Source organism: Mercenaria mercenaria, chromosome 5 (assembly GCF_021730395.1).
Source record: "Mercenaria mercenaria strain notata chromosome 5, MADL_Memer_1, whole genome shotgun sequence".
In the NCBI taxonomy this organism is placed as follows: Eukaryota; Metazoa; Mollusca; class Bivalvia; order Venerida; family Veneridae; genus Mercenaria; species Mercenaria mercenaria.
The window spans coordinates 17,234,146-17,254,829 of NC_069365.1; the positions used below are offsets into that span (position 1 = coordinate 17,234,146).

General features: G+C 35.9%; 1 protein-coding gene across 1 annotated transcript in view; it reads left to right on the plus strand.

The window, feature by feature from the left end:
* LOC123556568 (uncharacterized) overlaps nt 1-17,966 on the plus strand; it is a 30,189-nt gene extending 12,223 nt beyond the window's left edge. Inside the window, exons 14-25 of the mRNA XM_053542804.1 lie at nt 70-185; nt 3,826-3,911; nt 4,191-4,357; nt 4,570-4,795; nt 5,388-5,459; nt 6,740-6,802; nt 9,606-9,778; nt 12,431-12,636; nt 13,727-13,867; nt 14,336-14,428; nt 15,061-15,219; nt 17,214-17,966. Of these exons, the coding sequence (XP_053398779.1) occupies nt 70-185; nt 3,826-3,911; nt 4,191-4,357; nt 4,570-4,795; nt 5,388-5,459; nt 6,740-6,802; nt 9,606-9,778; nt 12,431-12,636; nt 13,727-13,867; nt 14,336-14,428; nt 15,061-15,219; nt 17,214-17,357 (1,646 nt within the window). The 3' untranslated portion in view covers nt 17,358-17,966. The remainder of the gene's footprint in view (nt 1-69; nt 186-3,825; nt 3,912-4,190; nt 4,358-4,569; nt 4,796-5,387; nt 5,460-6,739; nt 6,803-9,605; nt 9,779-12,430; nt 12,637-13,726; nt 13,868-14,335; nt 14,429-15,060; nt 15,220-17,213) is intronic.
* The last annotated feature ends 2,718 nt before the right edge of the window (nt 17,967-20,684 follow it).

Consider the following 20,684-nt stretch of genomic DNA (forward strand, 5'->3'; position numbering starts at 1 on the left):
AAACACATGTTAACAGAAGAAAATACATGTAAAGTCTTTTTTTTAAGAAGATATAATTCTTTTTTAAAGGTGATGTTGCACTGATCAATATGGGACTGTCTGATGAAGATTACACATATGCATGTTCTGATATTGACATAGTGATACACGCAGCAGCCAGTGTTAATTTGGTCTATCCTTATAATGTAAGTAATCTATGTATTTAGATTGTTTAGGAACTGATTCGTTACTGGATTCTGCATTTATAGAAATCAGTGTAACAAATTGTCTGAAATTTTGAACTGTTGCCTTAAAGTCACTGAATGAATTATTACTATTTTTAGCTCACCTGTCACAAAGTGACAAGGTGAGCTTTTGTGATCGCGCAGCATCCGTCGTCCGTCGTCTGTGCGTGCGTGCGTCCGTCCGTAAACTTTTGCTTGTGACCACTCTAGAGGTCACATTTTTTGTGGGATCTTTATGAAAGTTGGTCAGAATGTTCATCTTGATGATATCTAGATCAAGTTCGAAACTGGGTCACGTGCCATCAAAAACTAGGTCAATAGGCCTAAAAATAGAAAAACCTTGTGACCTCTCTAGAGGCCATATATTTCACAAGATCTTCATGAAAATTGGTCAGAATGTTTTCCTTGATGATATCTAGATCAAGTTTGAAAGTGGGTCACGTGCCGTCTAAAACTAGGTCAGTAGATCTAAAAATAGAAAAACCTTGTGACCTCTCTAGAGGCCATATATTTCATAAGATCTTCATGAAAATTGGTCAGAACGTTCGCCTAGATGATATCTAGGTCAAGTTCGAAACTGGGTTACGTGCCTTCAAAAACTAGGTCAGTAGGTCTAAAAATAGAAAAACCTTGTGACCTCTCTAGAGGCCATATATTTCATAAGATCTTCATGAAAATTAATCAGAACGCTCGCCTTGATGATATCTAGGTCAAGTTCGAAACTGGGTTACGTGCCTTCAAAAACTAGGTCAGTAGGTCATATAATAGAAAAACATTGTGACCTCTCTAAAGGCCGTATTTTTCATGGGATCTGTATGAAAGTTGGTTTGAGTGTTCATCTTGATGATATCTAGGTCAAGTTCGAAACTGGGTTATGTGCGGTCAAAAACTAGGTCAGTAGGTCTAAAAATAGAAAAACATTGTGACCTCTCTAGAGGCCATATATTTCATGAGATCTTCATGAAAATTGGTCAGAATGTTCACTTTGATGATATCTAGGTCAAGTTTCAAAGTGGGTCACGTGCCATCAAAAACTAGGTCAGTAGGTCAAATAATAGAAAAACCTTGTGACCTCTCTAGAGGCCATATTTTTCATGGGATCTGTATGAAAATTGGTCTGAATGTTCATCTAGATGATATCTAGATCAAGTTTGAGAATGGGTCACATGCCTTCAAAAACTAGGTCAGTAGGTCAAATAATAGAAAAACCTTGTGACCTCTCTAAAGGCCATATTTTTCATGAGATCTGTATGAAAGTTGGTCTGAATGTTCATCTTGATGATATCTAGGTCAAATTCGAAACAGGGTCATGTGCGGTCAAAAACTAGGTCAGTAATTCTAAAAATAGAAAAACCTTGTGACCTCTCTAGAGGCCATACTTGTGAATGGATCTCCATAAAAATTGGTCAGAATGTTCATCTTGATGATATCTAGGTCAAGTATGAAACTGGGTCAACTGCAATCAAAAACTAGGTCAGTAGGTCTTGAAATAGAAAAACCTTGTGACCTCTCTAGAGGCCATACCCTTGAATGGATCTTCATGAAAATTGGTCAGAATGTTCACCTTGATGATATCTAGGTCAGGTTTGAAACTGGGTCACGTGCCTTAAAAAACTATGTCAGTAGGTCTTGAAATAGAAAAACCTTGTGACCTCTCTAGAGGCCATACCCTTGAATGGATCTTCATGAAAATTGGTCAGAATGTTCACCTTGATGATATCTAGGTCAAGTTTGAAACTGGGTTACGTGCCTTAAAAAACTAGGTCAGTAGGTCAAATAATAAAAAAACCTTGTGACCTCTCTAGAGGCCATACTTTTCATGGGATCTGTATGAAAGTTGGTCTGAATGATCATCTTGATGATATCTAGGTCAAGTTTGAAACTGGGTCAACTGCGGTCAAAAACTAGGTCAGTAGTTCTAAAATTAGAAAAATCTTTTAACATCTCTAGAGGCCATAATTTTCAATGGATCTTCATGAAAATTGATCTGAATGTTCACCTTGATGATATCTAGGTCAGTTTCGAAACTGGGTCACGTGCGTTCAAAAACTAGGCCAGTAGGTATAAAAATAGAAAAACCTTGTGACCTCTCTAGAGGCCATATTTTTCATGAGATCTTCATGAAAATTAGTGAGAGTGTTCACCTTGATGATATCTAGGTAAAGTTCAAAACAGGGTCACGTACCTTCGAAAACTAGGTCAATAGGTCAAATAATAGAAAAACCTTGTGACCTCTCTAGAGACCATATTTTCCAATGGATCTTTATGAAAATTGGTCAGAATTTTTATCTTGATAATATCTAGGTCAAGTTCAAAACTGGGTCACATGAGCTCAAAAACTAGGTCACTTTGTCAGATAATAGAAAAAACGATGTCATACTCAAAACTGGGTCATGTGGGAAGAGGTGAGCGATTCAGGACCATCATGGTCCTCTTATTTATATTGAGACATTGTTTATGTTATACAGCTCTTGAAAAGCTTGCCGGTCAATAGTCAAATCTGTTGCCCAAAGTCCAAAGGACAAAAGAGCAAACAATTCAGACTATTAACTAGCAAACCATTCAGTAAGCTTTTCAATACATGACATCAGAAAGAAATGTTAAGGTTTTTTTTCTCTCAATTTTTGACATTAGCCCAGCAAACCTGTGTGGAATTATAGACTGGTCAATAACATAACTTACGGACCTATATAAGGAGCCATGTAATGATAGCAATTATTGAAGTTCATTGTATTGAACTGATTTCTCCATTTAAAAAAATGATATTGAAGAGGCTGTTAGGAATGGCTGTTGAGTAGCTGTTACATCTGTGATGGAGAAAATGATGAAAAATGCTCTAAAAGGAATCTGAGATGGTACACACAGTATAAAACTTGATACAATTCTTTTGTCAGCAACGTAGTTAAATATATACAGATATTGTGAATTATTATATACTAATTTTTTAAACCTGTTCAGTTATAATGTAACCTCAGACATCAGTATTTTCCTATACCAACGTTCGTATCAGGTGCATGATGTCATTTGTGTATTGTCACATTACAGAGTTCTAAAACAACAGTAGTTTTAATTTATTTCAAAATGTATATCATTTATATAATAATTTGAGTGTAGATGTATGTGTGTGTGTAATGAAAAGATTATTAACCTTGCATCAAGAATTATGGTCTCATGCTTTCATGGAGTAACATTGCACTTCTAAAATCATGCAACAATATTTCCAGTGCAAAACTTGTACATATTTATTGATACAAGGCTAATAAGCTTCCAAAGTGTGAAATGTCCATTTTGTTGTTAAATGCTTTATCCAAGCTTAAGGTGAATTTGTCATATATTTGTCACTTACTTTGAAATGATAAGTACTCATGGGGGACTAATTTTCTAAGATATTGTGGTTGTGTCAAGACATGAAATTTAATTCCAATGTACAAATACAATAGTCCCATTCTTTATATCTTTAAAAGTCGAAATCCACAAATTCATAACCCTACAAAATAGCTGTTTGGGCCAAAGCCTAAAACTTTTATGTCCACCAAATTAAACAACTTCACAGTACTTCTTAACTTAATTGCAACTGAGTAAAAGTGCTCCTTTTTTGCAGGCACTAGCAGGACCAAATGTAAATGGTACAGCATATGTGATCAAGTTTGCCTGCACTGGAAAGATCAAACCTATACATTATATAAGGTAGCTTTCTTTCTCTCATTTTTATTAAACTACTGAGCAAATTGTATTACAGCCAGAACAGAAGTGATACCTTAAACCAAAGATCTGTTGCTGTACAGTGTATTTTAGTCAAAAGTTTGTCTCTAAATGTTTATTTCAGAAGTAGCATCTAGTTTTATAAAAAATTCTAAATAAGGTCAATATTGATCAGATAAACTCTTGAACTATGCCTTTTCATATCTGTTATTGGTATGGATAACAAAAAGAGTAATTAGATATTTCACTTCTGATATATTCCAGCACCGATGCAGTATTTCCGGCTGGCTTAAAGGACTGCTCAGAGACCGATGATGCTACTTCCTATCATTCACAGTTGCATGATGGGTACTCACAGACAAAATGGGTGGCAGAACAAATTATCAGGAGAGCTGGTCAAAGGGGAATTCCTGTCACTATATATAGACTAGGTAACATACAGTTTTATTCCAGGTTCAGAACATTTTGAAACAGAAGCCTTCCTATTTATGCATTATTACTTAAAATGGCCTATTACCTGAGAAGGTTTTTACCTAGCTTGTAAGCGCACCACCAGGCTTAACCATAAATTTTTCTATGACATAAGCATACATAAACAACTTAAAATGCAAGAATTTTTTATTTACAATTTATTGAACTTCAGGTAACATGTCAGGAGACAGTAAGTCTGCCTATTGGAACCCACAGGATTTCACCCTGATTCTACTGCAGGCTTGTACCCAGCTTGGCCAGGCACCAGATGTAGACTGGCACATGGAGATGACACCTGTGGACTTTGCTGCCAACTTCATTGTCAGAATGATCAGAAAATCTTCACAAGCAATGGGAAAAACTTTCCATATCATCAATGACAAGCCCTTACAGTCACGGTATACTGTGAAATCATATATAATTATACTTATAAATATTCATTAGGGACTAATTTTCATGGATTTTATGGTTGCATCAATTCATGCAATTAAATCTTGATAAATAAGCAAATTGGGTTTATCGGAATCAATGATTTCATATCCCCAGAAAATAGGTCTTTTGACAAAACTATGAAATTTATTGCCCACAAAAAGAATTGATTTTACAGTATGCAGGAATATTGATTCAAAGAATGTTATTTAGTATATACTTAGTTATGTTAGCTTGACTGTGATGAAACATGAAAGCTTATTTGAACCACTCTTAAGTTTGCTTACTGGAAAAAACCTGAAGTTGTGGTCATGACTACTTTGTGGCTCCAGTTTAAGATCACTATATATACAACACAATCCCCATTCTTTATAGATGTACTACAATGAAAACATGCTTTAAATATTTTTCCATGTGACTTTTTATTGTTTTGATTTTTTTGGGCACCATTTGAAGGCTTCATAGTATAACTTTGTCTTAACTTTCCCTGGTATTTTACTTATGTACCCATATATGAACTCTACAGTGTATGACTGTGAAGTTTCATTTGAATATTTTCAGGTGGGTATTTGAGTGGATGAATGCACATGGTTATCCTCTACATATTGTTAACTTTGAAGAATGGAGAAAAAGGTAGGCCTATCGTTTTAACAAATTTTCAAATTTTCATTCTAAAATCCCAAAACAATTCATAATTTTGCCTCCCTTTGAAGAAGCAAGGGCATATTGCTTTGCTCATGTTGGCTGCATTGGTCAGTCTGTCGGTAAAGCAAACATGTTCTGCTCAATAACTTGAGAACCACTTGATCAAGGACATTCAAACTTGAAAGCTTGATTGGACTTACGAAGTAGATGACCTTTACTGTTTTAAGTCAATAGGTCACAGGGATCTGAACATTGAAAACTATTTCTGCAAGGTAACTTGAGAATCATTTGACCCAGAACGTTCAAACTTGATAACATGAAGTTGAAGGCCCCTTCTACCATTGGGTTCATTAAGTCAAAGGTCAAGGTCATAGGGGCCTGCACTTTGAAAACGGTTTTCACTCAATTACTTGAGAACAACTTGACCCGGAACATTCAAATTTTATATCATGATTGGGCTTATAAATTTAATGACCCCTATCATTTTGTGGGTCAGTAGGTCAAAGGTCAAGGTCACAGGCACCTGAACCTTAAAAATGATTTCCGCTCAGTAACTTGAGAACCACTTGACCAAGAACATTCAAACTTAATAGCATGATTTGGCTTATGAAGTACTAGTATATTACTCCTATTGTTTGTTGGTCAGTAAATCAAAGGTCAAGGTCACAGGGGCCTGAACCTTGTAAGCGGTTTCAATTTAATAACTTGCAAGTCACTTGACCTAGAACCTTCAAGCTTGATAGCATGATTAGGCTTATGAAGCAGATAACCTATATTGTTTTTAAGCTCAATAGGTCCAAGGTAAAGGTCACAGGGACCTAATCATTGAAAACTATTTGTCCATGGTTACTTGAAAAGCACTTGAACCAAGCTTTTCAAAATCTAAAGGATGATTGGGCTTGAAGTATTGATCACCCTTATTCCCTTCACCCCCAAATGGGTTCTCTTTAATACCTCAGTATTTCTTTGTCTCCCCCATTACAGACTTGCCAAGAAGTGGGGCATGCATTTTTTTCAATCATCTCTTGTTAAATGACAATGGCAATTTTTAACACATATGTTTATCTTTTTTGGTATTCAGTAAACACACATGTAAGTGACTTGAAAGAAAGCTAATCTAAAGGTGTTTTGCAAACCAGCTGCTAGGTAAAGAATACTTTATGTTCTTTGAAAAATAGAAAAAAAAACACTTGAAAATTTGTTTTCTATATTCATCTTTGTCAGATTTTCAGGTATAAGAAAGAATTAAATATGTCTGTATATTTCAGTGTACTTAACCTGAATGGTAATGGCAGTGGTTTCTTGCACCGGCTTATGGAATCTTATATCACGTAAGCGTATATGTGTTTATATGATATTGTGCTCATGTCAGTATATCTATATTTGCCTGATATTCTGTTTGTCATGTTATTATATCTGTATATATTTCTAAAATATAGTAAGTGTACCTGTATGTCTGTCCTATCCTGCTCAGGTAAGCTTTGCCTGTATTTCTAAACTGTTCTGCTTTTCCCACAGGCATAATTTTATTTCTAACATATTCTGCTTATCATGTTGATGTATTTTTAGCTCTCAAATATCCTTCATATCACACAATATCATGTTCAATGGTGTAGAAGCTACAGTCTTGACTGTATTATTACTAATAATTGGGGCCACAGATTCGTGGCTCAAGCTTTGAAAGATAAACAGGATATTCAATTTACAGGCTCAGAGAACATTATATAGAATATATACCATGTCAGTTCTAAATTACCAAGGTGATGAACGGATTGTTTTAACTGAAATTGTACTTTTTTTTATTTGGATCAGTTGTAAATTTTATATATTTTTGACAGTTTTTATTACTTTTTAACAAGGATGATATATATCTATTTTATCTTTTTTGATAACTACAGTTGATAGAGGTTTACTAAAGGCAATATATTTGCACTACATACACCAAACAGCTCCATTTCCCTACATATTTAGAAAGATTGAATAATGGTATGGGGACATCTGCAACTTCCCCCACTGTGACTTCAATGTCCAACCCATTCCTACACCCCTGTTTTTGTGCCCCCCACCCCCACCCACCCCCCCACAACCATGAGTGGTAGGGGCATATAGATTTGGTCTTGTCCATGCGTCCGTCCGTCTGAGCTCACATTTGCATACTTAGGTGGCTTAGGTGGCTATAGGAACAATAGGTAACTGTACTTTTTCTTTGATGTCATTCATTCCGTAAGGCTTTTATGTGGCTATTTTTCTCTTACGTGGCTAAAAGAACAATAGAGAGAACAAAAGAGTAGCCACATAAGTATCCATATGTAGGAACGTCCATCCGTCCATCCATCCCTGCGTGCATCTGTCCGAGGTTCGTGACATGCCTGGCTCAAAAAGTATTTGATATAAGTTGATGAAACCTTGCACAAGTCTTTATTATGATATGAACTTGTGCAACTTCTATTTTTCGTCTGGCTCAGCCCCCTATTTTTAGAGTTATGTCTCCTGAAATAGTCAGAAATGCACATTTTAACCTTGTGACACGCCTAGCTCAAAAAGTATTTGATATAGATTCATGACACCTTGCATGAGTCTTAATCATGATATGAACTTGTGCACCTCCTATTTTTCATTGGGTCCACCCCCTATTTTCACAGTTATAGCCCCTGAAATAGTCAAAAATGCTCATTTTCACCTTGTGACGTGCCTAGCTCAAAAAGTATTTCATATAAATTGATTAAACCTTGCATGAGTCTTTATCATGACATGAACTTGCTCACCTCCTATATTTTTGTCTGCCTCTGCCCCCTGTGTTCAGAGTTATGGCCCCTGAAATAGTCAAAAATGCACATTTTCACCTTGTGACACGCCTAGCTCAAGAAGTATTTGATATAGATTCATGAAACCTTGCATGAGTCTTAATTCATGATATGAACTTGCCAGCCTCCTATTTTTCATTTGGGTCTGCCCCCTATTTTCAGAGTTATGGCCGCTGAAATAGTCAAAACACACATTTTCACCTTGTGATGCACCTAGCTAAAAAGCATTTAATATAAATGGTTGAAAACTTGCATAAGTCTTTATCATGATATAAACTTGCACACCTCTTATTTTTTGGCTGGCTTCACCCCCCTATTTTTAAAGTTATGGACCCTGAAATAGTAAAAAATGCATATTTTCACCTAAATATGTGCCTAACTCAAAAAGTATTTGATGTAAATTCATGAAACCTTGCTTGAGTCATTATCATGATGTGACCTTGCACACTTGGCATTCTTCTTGAGAATCTTAGTGCTTATTATGGAGTTATGGCCCTTGAAATAGCCAGAATAGTGGATGTTTTGTTTGTGATGCTCATACCTCAAAAAGTATATGGCCTAGAATAATGAATCCTTTTCATAAATTGTTTATTGAGGCTATACCCCATTAAGACTGCAAACATTTGAATTATTGTCCCTTATTTGTGACAAATGTACCAAGGTGGCACACCCTGTGTCCTACAGACACATTCTAGCTTTTTTCTGAGATACTCTCCTTACCAATAATTCTAACATATTCCACTGTCCATGTTACTAGTCCTGTAAGTCTAAAATATTCTGGTAGCTGTGTAAGTATACCATATTTAGAAAATTAATTCTAAAATATTCTGCTTATAAACATTACATCATGCAAGTATGTCTTTCTCCATTACATTGATTTATTATGCATTTTTATGATCCAAACACAATGGTAATACTTTACTTAAGTAGTTTGTGAATAGCTCTGACACTCACTGGAGCTTTGAAATAAAAAAAAAAAGTTCTATTGCCAGAAGTTTGATTCCCAAAGAAAAAAAGTATAATGATTTGATACAAGGTATAGTTCCTATAAGTACATTTAATATTTTGGTTATTTCATTTCATTGACAAACTTTCATTATTACCTGACCCAAATATAGACAATTACCAGAAGAGTGATCCATTCAAAAATAGTTTCATTGTTTTATAGCTCTAAATTTAAGAGAACAGTTTAAGATTAAAATATTTTTTTACTGTCAGAGTAAACTATATATAAATATTTTCACAATGAGCGTGAAAATGTAATTCTTGTGTTCACTGACAGATATTTTTGTATTTTTAAAGTTTTTAATTTTATTTCCATATATTGCAGAAGTTCAGAGTTCTTCACAAGTCTTAGCACATACAAGGCAGACAACCTGCATACAGTATTATCACAGCTTGGCATAGAGTATCCCTACACTGACTCAGACCTTCTCAGCACATACTTCACAAAACTGTCTCATAGAGGAGTTATCACAGCTAGAAAGTACAAATTCTCTGGAGGTAATAGTTTTAGAAAAGGAATCTAAATAAAAATGTTCTGAACTAACATTAGTATACTGTGAAAAAAAAATATGCACAAGAAATTTTGTAGGTTTTGCCAAGACAACTATTTCATGGGCATCTGTATTCATGCATTTTAAATTTTGAGTATAGAATGACGAGGATTTGACTTGCTGGTTGGGATTTAATAATAGCAGTGTGTATATAATGTATATAATTAGTCTCTGTGACCGATTAGCTCAGTTGGTAGAGCATCTGACTTGCAAGCAGAAGGTCGCAGGTTTGAGTCCTGTATCGGGCTGCACATTTTTCCGCTCCTATTACATTGATGCCGTGAGTGTGGTGACTAGCCTTGGACTAGCCCTAGAGCTAGGGTGAAGCAATGGCTGGGTTAGTCAAAAGAATGTGAGTTGTCTTTGAAAAAAGGAGAGAGGAATGTAGCAGTGTGTATATAATGTATATAATTAGTCTCTGATATCGAGTGACCGATTAGCTCAGTTGGTAGAGCATCTGACTTGCAAGCAGAAGGTCACAGGTTCGAGTCCTGAATCGGGCTGCACATTTTTCCGCTCCTATTACAATATTGTGGATTGACTCAACCATGAAATCCATAATTATTACCCCTCTCTCCACTCCCGCCCCAACCACACAAGATTTCTTGGTATGCATTTCAAGGCCTTATTTCAAGGGGGGCTAATGTACTGAGTAATTGGGAAAAGTTGAATACTAGGTAGTTCCCCTTTATAAACTTTTTCGCTCCTATTACAATATTGTGGATTGACTCAACCATGAAATCCATAATAATTACCCCTCTCTCCACTCCTGCCCCAACCACACAAGATTTCATGGTATGCATTTCAAGGCCTTATTTCAAGGGGGGCTAATATAATGAGTGATTGGGAAAAGTTGAATACTAGGTAGTTCCCCTTTATAAACCAAGGCCACTGGGATGACCACATGTTTTGTTATCTGACATCTTCACAATCATGGCTGACAGTACTGCAGGTATGACTATAGATAATTAATTAAGAATAGATATTGAATTGGTGAAAGTTAAGTTTGCATAGAGTCTGAAAACATTAAACAAAAGTTGTGTTTAACAAGAAAATTAGTTTGCATACCACATGTACATGTATGTGTACTATCAATTGCAAGGGTGGATCCAGGGTTGGGGAATGTTGGTGGCCACATCCCCTTAAATTCTGACTTAAAATCGAGACATCAGTCTGTCAGCTTGCTTTATATCAAAGTTAAATATTTTTTTTCTTTTGAAAATGTAGATCTACAAGTTTAAATGATGACATTGTGCTCATAGATCTACTTGAGGTCAAGAGTTTTGTTAAAGTTGACTCCAAAGTGCAGGTTAAAATGAATTATTTTACTTATTGCATGTAGAAATAAAACTGTTGGGAGAGTTTAGATCAATTTAAGTTTTAGAATTTTGAAAAGATCAAATAGAAATCTACATCTGTAATGATTAAAAGGACAAATCATCTTCATTTTTGCATGCAGACTTCTAAACAGCAGTTCTGAGTTAAATTGAAATTTCAACAGAATTCATTAGATCTATAACACCCAGTCTGTAATTTACAGACTAAAAAATCTTTAAATTTATGATTGTCCATGTATTTACTGAATGTCTGTAGAAACATTGATATCCTTAGCTAATATAGTACAATATCTTAGAGAATGCTTTAGATTGAGAACAAAGCAATAGGCAGTAGCAATCTTTGTCATTGATATATAAATACAAAAGAGGCAGAGCTTAGCTCTATGAGAAATCTGACAGAATGTCTTTGTTATGTAACTAAGGTTACAGATACTTAGTCATCATATAGGCACTGGCAGTGGCAAATCTGACAACACTTTAATTATAAAGGGTCAAGCTTAGTGTGTCTTGGAAAATTAAATCTTGCAGAACTAAATTCTTACTTTCACAATAGCTGACTGAGCTAAGCTTAGTGAAATATGAAAATGTATAAATTAATTAAGGGACAGAGGTTATAGCTTGAGGAGAACTATAAGTTTAAAGACAATGTTTTTAGGGGAATTTTTATGATAAATGTATTTATATATGCTCAAGCAGATGTCTTCTTTTGCTTTAGGTAGGACAGTAGTAAATAAATTTGCTATATGTTCTGCATAAAATAAACAGTCTTCTGAATCTTTTGAGAGCTACATGTCATACATAGCTAGACCCGTTTTAAAAAAAGAAACAATGTAAAAACATTAAAAGCTGTAAAGAAAAGTAGTGGTTATGTATCTTCTAAGAGAGATGTGTTGTGGGACAGGTCAACACCATGTTTTCAAAACTGACAGCTAAAATATGGGTATGAATACATGTGTATTCAGGTTTTGTTTACATTTCTGTATGGCCAAAAAATCTTGAAAATGCTATCAAAATGTATTGTATATGTTCTCAAAGAAATAAAAGGAGAAAAGATTGAAGTTATTTTCTTTCTGTCATTATTCAAAGCCTGGAAGTGCTGCTTAATTACCTGACCTTTAATTATTATGTTTTTCTTTATAATTTTGGAGGTATAAATTAGGCTTACTTGCCTATCAAAGATAAACAGGTCAGCCTTGATTTGTCTGATGATTATTTACTCATATTGATGATAAATTAGAGTAACGTTTTTGCATTTTTTACAGGCAAATCTCTGCAAGACAAAGTTGCTATAGTAACTGGGGCCTCTAGTGGAATTGGAAAGGCCATTGCAGTGGCACTAGCTGGAGCAGGTGCTAAAGTTGCCATGGCAGCAAGGAGGGTGGACAGATTACAAGAAGTGGAATCTGTGATTGCAAACAGTGGGGGTGTTTCCATATCTGTGAAAACTGATGTAACTAACAGAACAGAGGTAAAACTGTAGTTTTCATGTATTAAATCATTATCAAGTCAAAGAGTTTTGTTTGTCATACAGCAGTGATATGATGGGCATTCAAACAAAATGATGATGGTGTTGACAATGATGATAGTTATACTGGTAAAGTCTATGACTAACCTCCTTAAATAAAGACCAAGCCATCCTGTGCACTGTGAGTTCTCTGTATTGGGGAGAATATAGAATGTAGTATATATATCTCAGAGGTGTAAAACATTACAGGATTGTTTTATAGCATGCAGAGTTGTGTGCCTGATGATTTGTTTGGGATTTCACTCAGCTAAACCATTTTTTTTGCCTTAACTTGGTGAAAAATATACATTAATTGCTTTAAGATTTGTGTTTGTTTCTTAAAATATATTTGACCTAGAGTCATGAAATCATGTAGGAATATTATTCAGCATGTGAATTTATGCACCTGTTCTGTTTTGGATTTCACTCAGCCAGACCAGAGTTATTGCCCTTGACTTAAACAAAAATATGCATTATGGCATAAAGGGTTGTGTCCCATGTATCTCAAAATGTATTTGTCCTACAGTCATAAAATATTAAAGGATTGTTATGATTGTTATAAAGCATGTGTTGTGCACCTGATGTTCTCTTTGGGATTTCACTCTGCCAGACTAGAGTTATGGACCTTGACTTAGTTATAAATACACATAAAGTGCTTAAAAGTTTATGTCATAGTTATCTTAAAAAGTATTTCACCTAGAGTCATGAAACCATGTACAATGAAGGTGGCAGCACCAGTGTCCTATGGACACACATCTAGTTTATTCATATGGTAACATGTCCTAATTGGTGGTGCAGCATATATAGACCACTACAGGCATTTTAAACACATTTTAGAACCATTCAGGGACAATATGCTATACTATGACAAAATATTCAATTAAGTTGTTAAACCAATGCAGGGACCATGTATCATACCACAAATGAATTATTGTCTCAAGTGAAAGAGTTAGTTTGACATGTAGATATAACCCTATGCTCTATACATATATTTCTGAACATTTCAGGTACCTACTATTTACACTGTAATACCATTATAAAATTATTGTTTCAGGTGAAAGAGCTAGTGAAGCATACAGAAATGACACTAGGTCCTATAGATATATTGGTGAACAATGCAGGGACCATGTACTATACCATGATGAAAAATTTGCATGAAGATGAGTGGGAGAGACAAATTGATGTCAATGTTAAGGTATATGCCTGGTTTGATGTTTGGTACTGCTCAGTGTTTATATATGACTTAATTTATGCCATATTAAAGTATGCTCAGTAAAAATTCTAATACTATTATAGCTGCTGTGTCTGAAACAAAGAAAGAAAGAAAGAAAGAGTCATAGTGGCATAATTGTGTAGCAGAGATTGTGTATATGGAAAATGTCTCCAACAAATGGCAGTCAGTATGACTTTTCCAGGAAAAAACTGTTTTTTTCCAAATATTTTTTGCATCCTCAGATCTAGCTGTGCTTGGGGTTGTAATTTTTGTCAGTGGAAATAAATCTCTTGTATGTTTGCCTTGGTCTTCTAATTATGTCAAGGCTCCTTGCTCAGTATTGTACATTCCATTTGTGTAAACTTTTCTCTTACATTAATACGAGAGTAACTCTAATGCAGTTCTCATGTAGCGACAATCTATTTTATCACTACACTACAATGATTTCAGGGTGTGACTAACTGTATTGGGGCAGTGTTGGATGGAATGTTGAAAAGGAGTAAAGGTCATATTGTCAACATGTCCTCAGATGCAGGCAGAAGGGTAACCCTCTTTGTTTAATATCTTTTATATATTTACCTAAATTGCACTGATTTGCCAGTTACAGTATTTCCAGGTATGGAATTGAACATGCTTGCTAACCAAATCTAAATGCTTAGTTTTGTTTAGAACATGACATCAGTATGAAATGAATCAAGAGTTGAAAGATTCTTTTGAAGAAGGACATTAAAACTGTGGGTTTTATGTCCCTTTGTCCGTATTGAAACATTTGGTACCAGAGAGCTGTTTTTTGTACCTTTGTCCATAATGGAGCACTCAGCACCAGAGAGTCCTCTGGTGGAACATGTTAGGGTAGCTGTTTACTGTTTGTCATTATGGAGTAATTACACAGCAAGTGACATTTTACAGGGTACTTCCTAACTTGCAGCTGTATTGAAAGACAGAAACCAAAACAAGTGTCTTCTTAAGCCTTTCGCGGATGAAACAGATATTTGTAACCAATTCATTGCATATTGAACTTTCAATTTTTCCAATAAGTGGCACTTTTATGCATTGCGTATTAAGTGAGTCACTAGGAAAGAAATGAAATCGAAAATGACTACATCAATGCGAAGTTGTATCTTAGTCTAGTAATCATTGAAATGTTTTAGAAACACTTTAATATTTTGTTTTAGGGATTCTCAGGTCTGGCAGTATATTCGGGAACCAAGTTCTATATTGAGGGTTTGTCACAAGGTATGAGACAGGAGCTAGCTGGGTCAGGGATCCGAGTTACCTGTATACAACCTGGGGATGTTAAAACTGAACTTCTTCAGCATACCACCGATGCAGAGGTAACTCAATATACTAGATTTACCGTTTTTATTCACCTGTAACAAATTATAATATTCATTAAGTACTATCAAAAACTGGAGTAACATAATACTGCAATAAGACAGGAATAAGCCTTATTTATTCTACTTTAAGGCAGTTATAAGAGAGAGAAAATTATTGGGTCAAAATATGGCTGCACTCTATCTGATATACCCAAATGTGAGAACAGAAAGATATTTGGGTACGGTATCTTCTCCAGTTACTTGCTGTTTTAGGATCAGTGCCAGGAGCAAGCTATAAAATGAGTCTGTTTCTGCAATATGTATGACCGTTTTCGTTCTTAGTCTTTTTTTTAAATCATCTTTAGGGTATTATTTTTGCTGGAACGTTTTGATTGTAGAAATATTTTGTTTCACTTTTGACTGTAGAGATATTTTGTTTCACTTTTATTTCAGATATGTAAACTTCTTAATGAAGAACTGTATTGTTTTTTGCTCATAAATATTTGTCTACTCTGTTGATATACTGACGAGACTAAAACACGCCTCATCGAAAGTTGGCGTTATTTTCGTTATATTGTTTATATTTGTTTGGCAATGCCAGAAATGTGCATGTATTCTGACCATCATACACAGCCAACCAAAGCGATTTTATTCAGCCCATTTGTTAAATTCATATACTTGTTCATGATTTCCTCGTGCAGCCTGTATGCGTCAACCATATTGCTAAATATTAAGCGAATTTTACACAGGTACATGTTTAGTCGACATACGACCTTATTTTCAGAGATTTCTGATAATTAATCAGTTTTTGATAATGTCGAGGCTAAATTTTAAAGAGAGGGACAAGTCGCTTGACGTTTTAACGTCCCTGATTTGACAATATTACACGGGAACGCTTGTCGATAGGCCTCGTTTGGGTAGACTGCGTGTAACGTCAGCACGGCAGGACAATTACATTATGTCAACGCCATTTACGTAACAAATTTGTGACCGCTGAATACACGCCACGTTTAGTGGTAGGTAACCGTGGACGGCCTGTAAGTCGACATACAGTGAGAAATAGGCTTAGGGAACAGGAAATCATCTGCCACAGGCCCTACTGTACCGCGGTCTAGTTCTCACGCTACGTCACCGTCACCAACGTCTAATTTTGGCCCGGAACCATTGCAGTCAGCGTTTGCAGAGCGTAGTGTTTAGTGATGAGTCATGTTTCAACTTGTAGAACGCCGAGGAACGTATCCGTGTCTACAGACGACGTCGTGAACGCTACTGTAATATTTGCGTTCTGCAGTACAATCCTTACAATGTGGGCGGAGTAATGGTCGGGGAAGCCATCATCCATAGGTTTAAATCCCAACTCGCCGTGTGCCAAAGTAATCATACAGCCGGGCGTTTCATCGACCAGAAATAACGTCCTGTGGTTGTCCCTATGTTTCGTCAACGTCAAAGCTTAGTCTTTCAGCATGACAACGTACGACTTTACGTTACCAGGAACTTTTTACAGACAAGCAACATTGACGTTTTGCCTTGGCCGGCGTACTCACCGGACTGCATCTGATAGAACACGCCGGGGATTACCGTGGACGGCGGTTACGTCAACGTCACCACATACTGCCAACGTCCAGGAACTGATAGCAGTGCTCCACCAGGAGTGGACCAGAATCCTGCGGTATCTGCTATGTAACGAGTGCGGGTCCATGGGGCGACGTCTTGCTGCTGTGGTTGCAAGTAGAGGCGGCCACACGCGCTACTGATTGTGTCAGTGAAATTTCTCTGACCAGTCTATTGAAATTCAAGATTTGAAGCAAAATGCGACTATGAAATGCTGTCTTATTAACCATGCATCAATTCTTTTAAATCACCAGACTTGCGAATGGAATTGTTCTTTTCTAATTTTGAGTCACGGCTAACAAAATATTGTACAATGAGTTTTAATGAAGCATTTCTTTTTCTCGTCAGTGTATTATTCGTTATTTTGAATCCATTTGCAGTTAAAAAACTTTGTATTGCAGGCAAAAGAAAAGTTTGATGGTAGCGGAAGCTGTAAGATACTGGAACCCACGGACATTGCCAACGCTGTCGTATACGCAACATCTCAACCAGAATATGTCGGTGTGAACGAAATACTCATTGAACCTAGAGAATCACCTATATGAATAAATGCATAAACTTTGTGTCATTTTCTAACTGGATAATGAAATTCCAAGATGATCTGCAAGAATTTTCTCTAGCCGGTCATTTAAATGTTACACCAATCTGTGATATATTTGCACCTGCAGTTTCGACTCATACAAAATGTGAGACAGACATTGTAAAATGATAGAGATCTTTTTGTGAAAAATTCTTGTGATGTTGACAGTATGTTTTGTACAAATGTTAATGTTATACATACGAAGCAGGCATTTCCGAGTGTTGAATTACGGTATTCACAGATTTTCATGGGAATATGGTTATTGTACTTCAGAAGGAAAATAAAATTCTTAGGAAGTGTAAAACATTTTATTTCAAAATGATGTACTTTTTCTAGTCTGTTTCCTTTCGATTTAATTAGTCTGTCATCTGACGTTTTACTAGAACAAAGTATACATCAAAAGTTGGTTGCATTTTATTTTCTATTCTATTTTTTGCAATAATTTCAAAGATACTTTTCTCAAATACTGAAAGGTATTAAGATTAAAAAAATCTGTGTAAGCCGTTATCCTTCTCAGATCATTGCCAGCGTGTTCAAGTTCAGAATGAAAAAAGTAATAAATCATGCGATTGTGCCTTCAGTTTCAGTTGTTACCAGTCTCCTTGTTTAACCAAAACCAAAGATGTGAATTTAAAACTAATAGTTACGCTTTTTAACGCAGCTCTCCCTCCAACAACAGATACCTTTCAGTATCAATCCGTCAAAAGACAGGTGTTTGGTAAATCACCCCTGCCAGGTGTTTGGTAAATCACTCCTGCCAAGCAAACCACCCAATGATGTATGTTTTTGTTTGCTTGACTTGTCTTGATAAAGACATAATTTACACCTAAAACTATACAAATTGGACGGGCGGACGGACGGACAAATGGACGGACAAGGGAAACTCAGAGACCCCAACTAAAAAATAAACAAATAAATAAAATCTAATTAACTGAGAAAGATTCATACAATCAGATGTAGCTAGTGGTACAAAATTTACACTTTTTAGAAAAAATCGATAAAGATAGATATAAATCTTAGAAAGATCCTAATTGTTCTATTTAACCGGAGCTCTCGCAGATATTGGAGCAATTAACGGATTATCCATATTTACATCGCCATCAAGACAAGAACAAATCTGTGATATGTGGCGTACGTTTAGTTTAGGTTACGTTGTATTCAGAAAACTTTCATTAAGTTGTGCAGCTGAATATATGTACTTGTATTAATAAATGGTATTACACGGTATATAAAATCTGCAGTACCGAGAAATGATTTACATTGAAAATGTTCTGATATAGCATGTGCATTCGGAAGTGATCTAGCATGACTTACAGACCTTGTTGAAGTTAAAGAGACAGTTAACTAGGTAATGTGGGGATATATATATAGTAACAATAAATACAACAAACATTTTGCAACCGGGACTCTTTTTTTATAAAAAATACACCTCGAACAATCTTCTTGGAAGTATGAAGAATGAATCTTTCAACATGTATGTTCAGTGGCGTTATACACAACGCATTAGAATATACTACAGAAAAGTGTTGGATTTCTTTCAATAGTTGTATGGTTTGATAATGTTGGCAGATAGGCTGATTTATAGTGTCAGTCTAAAGTACTTGACGGTAATAAATACGATATAAACTAATAAATACAGATCAAAATTCAGGAAGGGTCTCTCTGCAAAAATGTAGAAGAAAGTAGTTTTACACTGCTAATAATTAATAAAAAGATTAAATGCATCTTTCTTAGTTTCAGTGTATGCTCTGTATTACAGATATTTTTATTTCAATAAAGACCTGCAGTTGAAAGCGTTTTAAGAAGATAATGAGAAAAGATTTGCAAATAAAACATATTCAGCTGTCAGCTGCTGCTGGCTTTCTTGGTGCTCTTAGTTTGTGGGAATTTCTCTTGTAGACAAAGATAAGCATTTTTTAACATCGGAGACGAACTTTAAGTGTAATTTGTCTTGTTGCAAAACATTGTGGCACGGACAACCTACACATTCCGTTGAGACGTCCAGTTGGACGCTACGCTTTCCTCTTTGTGTCAGGTGGAGGACTCTGATAGGTAGTTCTTAAATCACATCGGACTGAGCTATTTTGATTACTGTCTTCTGGCCTGTTTCGTCGGGCCCTTAAGGATCATTACCTGTCTTTTGCAAAAGCATTGAGAGCACGTGTTTTAGGTTTTTAAGGATTGTTTTTATATGAATATACACGAGCAATTTTTGTGATTTACATAACATGCTTTCTGTTGGGTATGTTACGGTTTCCCCTGGCGGGATAACTTATTTACACTGTCCATTGACTTTGGAACATTGTGGGGGTAAGAGTGAGGTTAGATACACCATAAACCGGTTTAAGCTCCCTAGTGGTGGTTTTGCCACTGACCGTTTGTGTTCCTTTATTTGTTCGTTTTGTCCTAATGTGTTTGCTTTGTGTGTGTGTCTGGTGGGGGTGGGGGGAGGGGGTGTAGGTGTGTGTGTGTGTGTGTGTTTTGGTCACATGCGCGTCCGCGTGCTGGATTAACGTTTGGGGAGGCTGCGTTTTTGGAATGTGGCTTTCCCTGTTGGATATTTATCCTTGTTTTTCATACTCATGATCATCATAAAGTTAGATGTGCATGGCGTACTTTGTAAGAGTCAGTCCAAGAAATGTAGAGTAAAAACTGAGATACTGGCCAGGTTATGCGTCCTCCGACTGAGATGAAATGTGTATTCCGTTGAGACACAGTTTAAAAGGATTTCGGTGAAAACTTTATGAAATTTAGACGTGTGCGGTTAGTTTAAGCATATGCAGAGTTATGTGTTTTTGGCTTAGAAAATGTAGTCTGCATGCTTTGTACAATGTCTTACTGCCAATTTCAGAAAAACTCGCCGAATGGGCGTTTACATCAAACGCATGTAGTAAATGACGTAGCTGTCACTCTAGTTATCAGTGAGAGGATCGTGCGTGTAGTTTGCTCCGCCCAAAAGTGTATTTCTATCGTTAGACCACGATAATCCGTAAATAGCCAATCGCAAAGCAGACTTGTACCCGTCTATATTTCATATACAACAGTAGCGTTGTATATATATCGGGGGAAACTTGGGCAAAAAACGCGTGAATTTCGTGTCAATTTACCATCTAACAATACAGGCTAACGCCGGAGTTAAATGACCTTGCAACATTCTTACCAGTTATCAATGGGATAAAAAATAAGATTGACTTGGAGGTAAATACAGTTGACAACGTTTAAATATTAATATTGTAAAACTGATCCAATGTTATCGGATATCAGTAAAAGGGTTCACATGACTGAAATACAA